This window comes from Hylobates moloch, unplaced genomic scaffold, assembly GCF_009828535.3.
Source record: "Hylobates moloch isolate HMO894 unplaced genomic scaffold, HMol_V3 SCAFFOLD_3, whole genome shotgun sequence".
NCBI lineage: Eukaryota > Metazoa > Chordata > Mammalia > Primates > Hylobatidae > Hylobates > Hylobates moloch.
The window spans coordinates 31,836,117-31,848,561 of record NW_026652278.1 but is presented as its reverse complement, the minus strand read 5'-3'; the positions used below and the strand labels follow the sequence as shown (position 1 = coordinate 31,848,561).

The following is a 12,445-nucleotide window of genomic DNA, read 5'->3' as shown; positions in this document are numbered from 1 at the left end:
AGGCGGGCGGATCACAAGGTCAGGAAATCGAGACCACGGTGAAACCCCGTCTCTACTAAAAATACAAAAAATTAGCCGGGCGTGGTGGCGGGGGCCTGTAGTCCCAGCTACTCGGAGAGGCTAAGGCAGGAGAATGGCGTGAACCCGGGAGGCAGAGCTTGCAGTGAGCCGAGATTGCACCACTGCACTCCAGCCTGGGCGACAGAGCGAGACTCCGTCTCAAAAAAAAAAAAAAAAAAGACAGAAGGATTCTTTTAACCAGTGAGTTCAAAGGTAAGTTTACCCATACACCAAGTTGGTAGGTAGAGAGACAATTACCTCATCTTTAGGAAAATAAGGTCTGATAGTATAAACTTTGGAGGTAGGAGTCAGTGGAGGTGGCTGAAAAAAGAGATCATTTGCCCCATCAATTGGCAGCAAACGCTGTGGGAAGAAAAAAAAGGAGATGGATTAGTGTGGGGAAGGTATCCATTTTTTTAAATGGGTGTGCACTGCAGATTACCAACTTATATTAACTGGCTACTGCAGGCAGACCTAAAGAAGAGGGGTGTACTATGCTTTACTAATAGAAATACCTCTTTGCTGGGGGAGGGGAGTGCTTCTGAATAGAAATTACCCACTCTGAGTTACAGCTTTAGTGGCATATTAATGGGGATTTAAATTTACAGTAAAAACAAAAACAAAAACAAAAACAAACCTATTCCAATTATGACAGGTCTATTTTTTTTTTTAAACCTATCTTAGACCATCTCTCTATGATAAGATGGCAGAACAGAATGTCAGGAGGAGAGGTTTGGTCTGAAGAGGGTTATCTGTCCAGGAGACGCTTTATCCCCAAAGCAATGCGCTTCAGTTTGCTGTGCGCAGCAGAGCACCTGTTGGGGGGAGAAAAGTAGAGCACCTAGAAAGTCCATGAACAAATTCCAGCAGCAAAAAAACTTCATATTTTGTTCATATTTTCAGCAATGGACAATTCTTTCAAGCACATTATATTTATAAAATAATTGGATAAATATCCAAAAGCTCTTTCACCATTTATTTGCATAATTACTATTTTTTGTTCATGGAGTTTCCACTGGCAGACAAGCATGCGCGCATTGTGCATTGCGGGCGCAGATTAAAATGCTGTGCGACCTGCAAAGAAACAATGTGAAGTGTATACCTAGAGCCGCTGCGCTTCGCAGGCGCGGGGGGGATTGGCAGCATCTCCTTCAGAAATTACTGTGAAAGAGGAGGAAAATTTGATTTAAAAATCCAGCTATGTCAACTAAATTGAATTTGGGACTAGAAAGCCTTCGGCAGACCAATCCTTCCAGCCATCTGATGCGCAACATAAGGTTTCTCATAAAACAAAGAAAATGTCAATTCAGTTGTGAATTCATATTGATACCTGGAACTCTCCTGCTAGACCACCTCTAAAGGCCCAGGGTTCTTGGTCTCCAATTAAGAATTGTGCTGAAGAATGACTACGACACCCTGTTGAGATCAGATCCAAGCGGAGAACGTTACGAGAAAGGGGATTTCCTGGGGTCTCAAATGTCCAACAAACTGACAAACACTTCGTGGAAATAGCTCTCTAACAATCATCAGGGTTTCAGGGCAAGGCTATGATAATAATTATTATTTTTAAAAATGGTAATGGCATTTCAATACTAATGTTCTTCCAATTAATGAATAATCAGTATTATCAGTTCTACTCTTTAATTACTGGAAGGAAAGTAAGTCCCAAGTTTGTCTGGGTCAACTTTATATATCCCCTAGATATTATACAAATCAAGCTAGCTGCTTGCTCTGTCATAAAATTACAGTAACTAATATGACTGATAATTAGACACTTTATTATCACAGCCCATGAAGGAATTAAACCTGTCTGAAGTCACATTTTACATTTTGAGGAAGGGTACAGGTAAGGGAAAAGGGCGGGGGAGGAGGATTAATCTTGTCAGAAAACTAAGGTCAGTAGAATAAAATACAAGAAATTAAGTTGACAAAATGAAACATAATGAGAAAAACTTTTTTGGACAACAACAATTCAAAATCAGACTTGGCTAATAATACCAGTCTGACGGATTCTGAGAACTAAGGAGAGCCAATTGATGTTATTTTGCCCAAAGCTAAATATACTTTTCTGAAAAGTATGACAGTATCTGGTTCCTCTGACCAGCCATTATAATCTTTGCAATACACTGAACATACACATGGAATACAGAAGTCACTATTTAAGGTCACCAGGTAACTTAACTTAATAGGCAATAACGCTAGCTAACAGTAAGACATAAAGGCAAATGTTTGGAGGCCAAATCAAAATCACTTGCCTAGTCTTCTGACAAGATAAAGCAGCGCAATATAGTTCTTTTCCATTGGAAGACAGCATTCTACCTCCTGTTCAAGTTAACAGTCTCATCAGTACAAGATATAGTGTGCTAGTCAGACAGTCCCAAAGCAAACCAATTTTTTGTTTACAATTCAGGCCCATTAAGAGATTGTATCTGGTTTGTCATTTTTCAAGGGTAGGGGTACTTTTAAAAAACATAAAATGTAGTATTTGTAAAATAAATATGAAACGGTCAAAATTTAGACTATAAGAGAACCTGTCCCATTCCGTAACTCAGTGTAATTTACACTGCAGGAAAAAAACTGTACCTCTCAAACTTTAAGATCAGCCAATTTCCCCTACCGCCTACTTTGAGACTACAACATAACTAGCACTTCCAACTATTACAATAAAAAGCTGCATGTACGAAGAGCTGTGTAAATGAAAACATGGTTAATGCCTCAGTCGCTGCGCAAACGTGACTTCAGTTCATGTCTACCGCCCTTAAATCTACCTGAGCTACCTCACAGATAGAACCTTGCAATTTAAACTAATTAATCATGACGCGCTGTGAACATCTGCCGCTGTCCATCCAATAGTAGTAGACACTTGTGCTGAGGATTCTCCCATCTGTACACAATGGGGAAGAAGATAATAGAAGTCATTAGTAATCAAAAGTACTGCATAGCCACATTGTTTAAAGGACTGAATGCCAGCTGGACTGGAGAAAGGAGGAAAAGGAAGGGTTCCAGTCAGTAAACTCCTGAAATTACTACAGAACCAAGAAAATACTCTCCCTGTCGTGAGCTTTTGTAAAGCTATGTGGATACGAAGATAATTATTTAAAACTTCTAAAATGTTATAAGGGGTGTCCAATCTTTTGGCTTCCCTGGGCCACATTGGAAGAACTGTCTTGGGCCACACATAAAATACACTAATGATAGCTGATGAGCTTAAAAAAAATAAAAAATAAACTCACAATGTTTTAAGAAAGTTTACAAACTTGTGTTGAGCCACAGGTTGGACAAGCTTGCTATAAGAGCTTGGGATTGTGTAAGAGGTATCTATATAATTTTGGAAAGCTACCACCATAAATGCTTAGTGCAGAGATAAACTCTGAGAAGAGAAAGAAACAATACTGTGTATAATCAAGAATTTAACTTTTAATAATTCTTATATTAAAAACTGAATATCAAATGTTTTCTGTAATACATTTCAAGCTCAATAATCCAGATTTCAGGTTCAAAATTCCTAAGGGCCTTAGAAACTTGTTTAAATCTCTGTAAGAATTAATTCTAAGAACCTGAGCAGAAACCTGGAAGGCAAATGTTGTCATCTAGCAACCAATAGTGAGGTCTCTGGAGCCTAAGGGTAGATGTCTCCCATGTACAGGAGCTATACAGAGCCTCCCCCCACCGCCCCACAAGATGAAGTCTCGCTCTGTCACCCAGGCTGGAGTGCAGTGACACGATCTCGGCTCACTGCAACCTCCATCTCCTGGGTTCAAGTGATTCTTCTGCCTCAGCCTACCCAACAGCTGGGACTACAGGCACGTGCCACCACGCCCAGCTAATTTTTGTATTTTTAGTAGAGATGGGGTTTCACCATATTGGCCAGGCTGGTCTCAAACTCCTGACCTCGTGGTCTGCCCGCCTCGGCCTCCCTAAGTGCTGGGACTACAGGTTTGAGCCGCTGCGTGCAGCCAATATTTCCTTTATTTATTTATTTATTTATTTATTTTTTTTTTTGAGATAGACTCTCCCTCTGTCGCCCAGGCTGGAGTGCAGTGGTGTGATCTCAGCTCACTGCAATCTCTGCCTCCTGAGTTCAAGCAATTCTCCTGCCTCAGCCTCTCAAGTAGCTGGGATTACAGGCATGCGCCACCACGCCTAGCTAATTTTTGTATTTTTTTAGTAGAGACAGGGTTTCACCATGTTGGCCAGGCTGGTCTCGAACTCCTGACCTCAAGTGATCCGCCCACCTCAGCCACCAAGAGCGCTGGGATTACAGGGGTGAGCAACCGCGCCCGAAGCTATACAGAGCCTTTTAACATGAGGTCAAAATACTCTCTTCTACCTGTTATATACAGCAATACAAAAGAAGTTATATATTTTCAAATTAACAGAGACTTTACTTTTAGCAGCTAATTAGTTGTATCACAGGGAAACTTTTTTTTTTTTTTTAATATTTAAGAGCTCAAAGGTATACAGGCAGAAAGTGGAAAATCTCACTACTACTTTCTATTCTAAGCTCACGGTGTTTCAGATATCTATTTCACAACCAAGACCATGAAACCCGTCATAGTATTTGTGACTACTATGAAAACTATGACATGTCAGTCAGCCTTGCTGCCTGCTGTGTGCTGTATGTAAGTCCATTACATATTCCTTATAGCTGGATTGAAAACCTGAAAATGAAATGAAGTCCCTAGAGAAACTTGGCCATGCTGGTGCTTTTTACCAAGTTTGACAATTAAAAAAAAAAAAAAAACATCAGTGTTCAAAGGAGACATACAAAAGTCCATTTAATGTAGCAGAGATGTTTAGGGGACTACAATTTCTATCCCCTGGTAAAAACCAATACTTGGTAGAAGGATAAAGAAAAAGCCACGTGAAATAATACTGAATAGCACCAGAATAGCCTTACACTAAAGCTCGCATGCGCACAGGGCTGGGAGGATGGTTTCCTCTTGCCAGGCCCCTTAGGTCATTTCAGCAATTGTTCTGTTAAACATAGCATTAATGTTATCAAGACACAGCAAGCAGCAGAAAGCTTATGGAGTCACATTTCATAGTGTCTCATCTCCAAATCAGATAAAAATGGTATACAGGGTTCCATCCAGAAAGCATTCAGTCAGAGCAAGTTAAAGTCAGTACTTTCTAACATATTTTTAAGATACTTATACTGAATTAGCCCAAGGGAGAAAAATTAATGTGCTTGATGTATTTACTAAGACTTGCATCTCAAGTCTTCAATAATGCCTACTTTTGAAAGAAACCTAGGCAACGAATTGAAAAGACTTGGAAACGTGCCAATTCCCTCAATGTTTTTCTCCCTGTGGGATAATTTTTTTAAAGGGACAATATATTTGAGGAGAAGAGATTATTCCTGGTGCACCTACCTAACCACTGTACAAAAGACTTCACCATAGACATTATACTCTTGATATCCCAAACATAGGAGTACATGTCATAAAGGATTGTCCTGTTGGCACAATTGGAGAGCCGAGTGAACATTCCCATCACTAGTCCACACATCTCTTCAAACTTGGCTGCTCGTGACCGCCATTCTTCAATCTATTGAAGATCAATAAAAAGACTCAAAAAATTGCAGGCTTAACAAAATAATCTGAGACACAGTTACACATTAAGCTGCTTATGTTGTCAGGTACTGGCAACTTATCTTAACCATTAAAGTTATCATTTTGTGTCTCCCCAAACTGACAAATATTCCTAAGATAACACTGACCTTTCCTCATTCTTAACTAGAAGGGAAAACCATGAAACTGAAGGTACCAGATTTAGCAGAGTCCACATCCACTGTAAAGAACATACTTTTGTTGTTGTTGTTGTTGTTGTTTTCAGACAGTTTCCCTCTCGTCACCCAGGCTGGAGTACAATGGCACGATCTCAGCTCACTGCAAACTCCGCCTCCCAGGTTCAAGCGATTCTCTTGCCTCAGCCTCCTGAGTAGCTGGGATTACAGGTGCCCGCCACCACGCCCAGCTAATTTTTGTATTTTTAGTAGAGATGGGGTTTCACCATGTTGGCCAGGCTGATCTCAAACTCCTGACCTCAGGTGATCTGCCCGCCTCTGCCTCCCAAAGTTCTGGGATTACAGGCATGAGCCATCATACCCGGCCTAAAGAACATATTCTAAAACATGGTCAATTTTCTGTCAGTTACAGTGTACTCATTTAAGAACCTTCTCCACATTACCAGTATGAGGAACCACCCAGGCTTCAGCAGCAGGTACATTAAACATACTCACTTTTTCAGAGTCTTTTCCTTTGCAATTGACACTGACAACACTACTATTTGCTCGAAGCCATTGAAATTCCCGTAACATCTGTGCTCCTTTGGGTCCATGCTCATAAGGAAGGTAGAATAGATCAGCAAGTAACTGCAAATCCTCCAGGGTCACTGGTTCCGCAGTGTACAAAGGTTTTTCATTTGGACCTGGCACAAACTGCTCCTTGTTTGTCTGTTCATCAGTTTGCATGGGGGCAATGTCACTAATACAATCTTCTTGCATGGACATCTCTGGGGATTTTGATTCAGCTATGCTCTCTTTATCAGTGTCCATTGGTTTCAATTCCTCTGCCATTTTTGCTTCAACAATTTCACTCAGTATTTGATTGTCATTCTTGTGGTCCGTTTCTTCTTGTTTTTCCACTACCATGTCCATGGGTTCTTCATCAGGCTGTTTCTTTTCTTCTTCCTTGGTCAGAGTAGTAGGCTCACCACTCAAGGCTGCTCCCTGGCTCATAATGGGCTCCTGATAAACTGTTGTTACTACGGTTGTGGCATTTAAAGAGGGTGCTGCAACTAAAGGAGTCCCATCAACTACACTTGCTTTAGCTCCACTGTGTGCAACTTGCCTACCTACAAAAATAAATAAATGTATAAATAAAATGGTCATAGAGATAATCAGAATTAGAGACAGAACACATTAGATTCAGAAAGATGCTTTATCATATTTGTTAAGTGGAACCTCAATTTTAGATCCAAATTAATGTGACCTCTAAGAAAAATGAGATTTCTCTATACTACTAGGGATGCAGGAATGGAAGGGGGTTGGGAGGTAATAAACATGCCAACATCTACTATTACATTTTCTTTTGAAAATTTCTATCTAAAAACCCTTTAATTACTTCAAAAAATATGTTAAGAGAAATTAGCATTCCATCAAAATAAAAGCTAATATTTAAGACCAAAAGTAAGATTTAAAAATCCTTATTCTCTAGATCCCCCAATTTCATTTAATTTCACTTTGCTTAGTGGGCATAAGGTAAGGCACATGACAGTGTTCTTTTTTTTGAGACAGAGTCTCGCTCTGTCACCCAGGCTGGAGTACAGTAGACGCGATCTTCGCTCACTGCAACCTCTGCCTCCCAGGTTGAGGCGACTGTCCTGCCTCAGCCTCCCAAGAAGTAGGTGGGATGACAGGCGCATGCCACCACGCCCGGCTAATCTTTGTATTTTTAGTAAGGACAACGTTTCACTATGTTGGCCAGGCTGGTCTCAAACTCCTGACCTCAGGTGATCCGCCTGCCTCGGCCTCCCAAAGTGCTGAGATTACAGGTGTGAGCCACTGTGCCCGGGAGAGTGTTCTTTACTTTATGACTCAACTATGTGATCTAACCCCCTTAACAAAGAATGGCCAAACTCACTGCTGTATTGATGAGGCACACCAAACTCTTGCAACCATTCTGTTAATGCTAGCTTTAGAGCCATCTGTGGACTGTAGAGTACATCAGTTTCAATATCTTCATCACTGCCTTCATTTTCTAATTTTATCTGGATGGATACAGTACTATCTTCACTGTCAGCTGCAAAAAATAAAAAAAGAGCACAAAAATAGTTTTGATTACAAAAGCCTTCTGACAAGCGAGAAGAATAAATGCAACTAGTTGTCACAGTATAACCACAGAAACAAAGAACTAGAATGAGAACAAACCTTAAACATAAAAATGCAAATAAAAGCAAGATCCTTCACCGAACCATTTCATATAGGGTAGTAACCTAAATGCAATGCTAAATGTAAAATCTCAACTGAAATAAGAAATATAAATTTTAGTATCAGTGGAAGAGTCAATCTGAAATTTCCACTGAGTACTAATTATTGGGAAGTCAAGGTCAAAAGTACCATGCTTTTCATATGAAGAAAACATTGCATAGCCTTCAGGGCCTTGTAACTTCTTTTTTTTTTTTTTTTGAGATGAAGTCTCGCTCTGTCGCCCAGGCTGGAGTGCAGTGGCACGATCTCGGCTCACTGCAAGCTCCGCCTCCCGGGTTCACGCCTTTCTCCTGCCTCAGCCTCCTGAGTAGCTGGGACTACAGGCATCCGCCACTACGCCCGGCTAATTTTTTGTATTTTTAGAAGAGACGGGGTTTCACCGTGTTAGCCAGGATGTTCTCGATCTCCTGACCTCGTCATCCTCCCGCTTCAGCCTCCCAAAATGCTGAGATTACAGGTGTGAGCCACCGCACCCAGCTTTTTTTTTTTTTTTTTTTTTTTTTTTGAGATGGAGTCTCACCGTGTCACCCAGGCTGGAGTGCAGTGGCAGGATCTTGGCTCACTACAACCTCCACCTCACAGGTTCAAGCGATTCTCCCACCTTAGATTCCCGAGTAGCTGGGGACTACAGGTGCATGCCACCATACCTGGCTAATTTTTCTATTATTTGTAAAGATGGGGTTTCACCATGTTGGCCAGACTGGTCTCGAACTCGACCTTGTGATCCGCCCACCTGGGCCTCCCAAAGTGCTGGGATTACAAGCGTGAGCCACTACACCCGACCGTAACTTCATTAATAAAGGCACTGAGGGAAAAAGAAGAGGCCAGGCACGGTGGCTCATGCCTGTCATCTCAGCACTTTGGGAGGCTGAGGTGGGCAAATCACCTGAGGTCTGCAGTTTGAGACTAGCCTGGCCAACATGGTAAAACCCCATCTCTACTAAAAATACAAAAAATTAGCCAGACGTGGTGGCAGGCACCTGTAATCCCAGCTACTCGGGAGGCTGAGGCAGGAGAACTGCTTGAACCCAGGCGTCAGAGGTTGCAGTGAGCTGAGATCGGGCCATTGCACTCCAGCCTGGGCAATAAGAGCAAGATCCCATCTCAAAAAAAAAAAAGAAGAGATAATCAACAGAGACCCACAAATTAGCACACATAAGGCAACAAAGCTCTGAGCCAGGATAGTGGTAGAGAAAATTAAGTCTGAATTCTTTGGTTCTGTACTTAAAAACTCTCTATTCTTAGCTTTCCTTAATATTTCCTACATATGTCCCAGGTTTGGATAGTGTCTGCCACCCTTAATATGTTCCATGCTCTGCCTTAAAAGATGTAGGAGTTAAGTGCCATGTACACTGACAGCATTTAAATTATATTCCCAATTTTTGTTTGTTATTGAGGGCAGGAGGATGACAATGACTGAGCCAAACAAAAGGGAGACATTAATTCAATAAACAATTCAAAGCAGAGGTATGGAACTGAGAAATAGACCACAACTATTAATATTACTACATACTATCATGATACTTCAGTAGCCAAAATGGGCCAAAATTCAGGGAACTTCAAAAGTTCAGTGTTCAGGCTGGGCACAGTGGCTCACACCTGTAATCCCAGAACCCTGGGAGGTAGAGGCAGGCAGATCACCAGGTCAAGAGTTCGAGACCAGCCTGACCAACGTGGTGAAACCCTGTCTCTACTAAAAGTGTAAAAATCAGCCGGACGGGGTGGTGCGCGCCAGTAATCTCAGCTACTCAGGAGGCTGAGGCCGGAGAATCGCTTGAACCAGGGAGGCAGAGGTTGCAATAAGCCAAGATCGCGCCACTGCACTCCAGCCTGGGCAACAGAGTGAGACTCTCTCTCAAAGAAAAAAAAAAATGTTTCAGTGTTCAGTGTTTTTCACCTCCAGCCCACAAACCTTTAACGCCCAGCAAACTCTCCTCATACTTTGATCCAGCTTAAAAGTCTGTAAAATCTCAGCAAAAATAATCACTCTCTCCCGTGTTCACACAGCACTTTATAAATTAAACTATTACAACACTTATCACACTATAGTACAATTGCCTATAAGCCTTACCCAACACTAGACTGTTTCTCCAAAGTAGGAATGGCTGGGCGCGGTGGCTCACGCCTATAATCCCAGCACGTCGGGAGGCCCAGGCGGGCGGATCACCTGAGGTCAGGAGTTCAAGACCAGCCTCACCAACATGGAGAAACCCTGTCTCTACTAAAAATACAAAATTAGCCAGGCATGGTGGCGCATGCTTGTAATCCCAGCTACTCAGGAGGCTGAGGCAGGAGAATCACTTGAACCTGGGAGGCGGAGGTTGCAGTGAGCTGAGATCATGCCACTGCACTCCAGCCTGGGCAACAAGAGCCAGACTCCATCTCAAAAAGAAAAAACAAAAAAAAAAAACTACTTTATTCTTGCCATCTCAGTGCCCATGAACATGCATCTGCCACATGATAGATTATTTAAATGTAAATAAACAATTATCAAGCACCTTACTTAGAACTCTATTAATTAGAGATTTTTCATAAATTAAAAATTAGTAAGCCAATGTCTAAAATAAGACTATATTCCATTTGGCCAGGCAGGGTGGCTCATGCCTGTAATCTCAGCACTCTGGGAGGCCGAGGCGGGTGGATCACCTAAGGTCAGGAGTTCGAGACCAGTCTGGCCAACATGGTGAAACCCAGTCTCTACTTAAAAAAAAAAAATAAAAAAAAAAAAAACAGCCGGGTGTGCCTGCAATCCCAGCTACTTGGGAGGCTGAGGCTGGAGAATCGCTTGAACCTGGGAAGCAGAGGTTGCAGTGAGCTGAGATTGCACCACTGTACTCCAGCCTGGGCGATGGAGCAAAACTCCATCTCCAAAAAAAAAAAAAAAGAGTATGTTCCATAAAAGATAAATGTAAGCTGAATCTAAATGATCTAAGTGACTCAGATTAAGAGTATCTAGTCATCTAAAATATCCTTTTCAATAAAATTGCCTGAAAATACATTTTATCCAATGATTCTAGAGATAATGGAAACACTTAAAGACTGTCTCCTCTAGTACTCAGACTTCAAAGACTTAATCATATTTTATTTTTATTTATTTGATAGGGTTGTCATCTGTTTGTCCAGGCTGGAGTGCAGTTCCTGGGATTATAAGCGAGCCACCACGCCGCTTCTGAATCATACTTAAAAAAACAAAAAAAAACAAAAACAAAAAAACTAAGGGAAGAGGTTAAGTGACTTGTCCAAAGACATTCGACCTTTCTTCTATCATACACATCTTTCATCAACAGAATGAAACAGCATACCGTAATAAAACCACTTGGTTTTGTTTCCTTCTTAGTAAAACAAAATACGTTTTTTAAAAAATAAATAAAACTATTTAAGTTGTGATGACAAAGGAATGCATACTTTCCACTAGCTCTAGTTAACCCCAGCTCTCCCTCCCAAGGTGAAGGGTCAAGTACAGGCTACTTACTCATCACTACATCTTTTCTCACTCCATTCATGTTTGATTTGTACCAGGTGGCAAGGGTGTGGATAGCAACATAGTTGGCTTCAAATTCACAATTTGGATTAGTGAGGACTCCTTTTAACCGTGGGATGAGTTCTGTGGATCTTCCTTTGTACGGGCCCAGAAACAGTCTCTTCTGATCATAATCGTTAGCATGAATGTTATCCCAGATTACTGGAGCTCTCTTAATAATCTTAGAAACCTCTTCAATGGACTCTACTGGAATTTCTTTAGAAACAACTTTGGGACCTAGAAATAACGACAACCGTTTGTTAAAAGAATCATGGTTCTTGGCCAGATGCATTGGCTCATACCTGTAATCCCAGCACTTTGGGAGGCCGAGGTGGGCAGATCATTTGAGCCCAGGAGTTCGGACCAGCCTGGGCAACATAGCGAGACCCTATTTTTAAATTTTAAATTAAAAAATATATTTAAAAAAAGAATCATGGTTCTTTAAAATATACTGCGTATATAACTTTCTATTGTGTTTTCCTTACATGTACTTTTTTTTTTTTTTTTCTGAGACAGAGTCTCGCTCTGTCACCCAGGCTGGAGTACAGTGGTGCAATCTCGGCTCACTGCAAGCTCCGCCTCCTGGGTTCACACCATTCTCCTGCCTCAGCCTCCTGAGTAGCTGGGACTACAGGCACCCTCCACCGCACCTGGCTAATTTTTTGTATTTTTTAGTAGAGATGGGGTTTCACCGTGTTAGCCACGATGGTCTTGATCTCCTCACCCCGTCATCTGCCTGCCTCGGCCTCCCGAAGTGCTGGGATTACAGGCGTGAGCCACTGCGCCTGGCCCCTTGCATGTACATTTTATAACAACTTTTCTTTTTCTGAGACAGGGTCTCTTCTGTTACCAAGGCTGAAGTGCAATGGAGT

General features: G+C 41.6%; 1 protein-coding gene across 3 annotated transcripts in view; it reads right to left on the bottom strand.

The window, feature by feature from the left end:
* OGA (O-GlcNAcase) overlaps positions 1-12,445 on the bottom strand; it is a 36,373-nt gene that overhangs the window by 9,174 nt on the left and 14,754 nt on the right. For all 3 annotated transcript variants that reach the window (XM_058436070.1, XM_032179549.2, XM_032179551.2), the window contains 6 exons: positions 11,526-11,810; positions 7,707-7,865; positions 6,305-6,918; positions 5,436-5,610; positions 1,391-1,476; positions 319-423 (listed from right to left, as the gene is read on the bottom strand). In XM_058436070.1, coding sequence (XP_058292053.1) covers positions 319-423; positions 1,391-1,476; positions 5,436-5,610; positions 6,305-6,918; positions 7,707-7,865; positions 11,526-11,810 — 1,424 coding nt within the window. The remainder of the gene's footprint in view (positions 1-318; positions 424-1,390; positions 1,477-5,435; positions 5,611-6,304; positions 6,919-7,706; positions 7,866-11,525; positions 11,811-12,445) is intronic.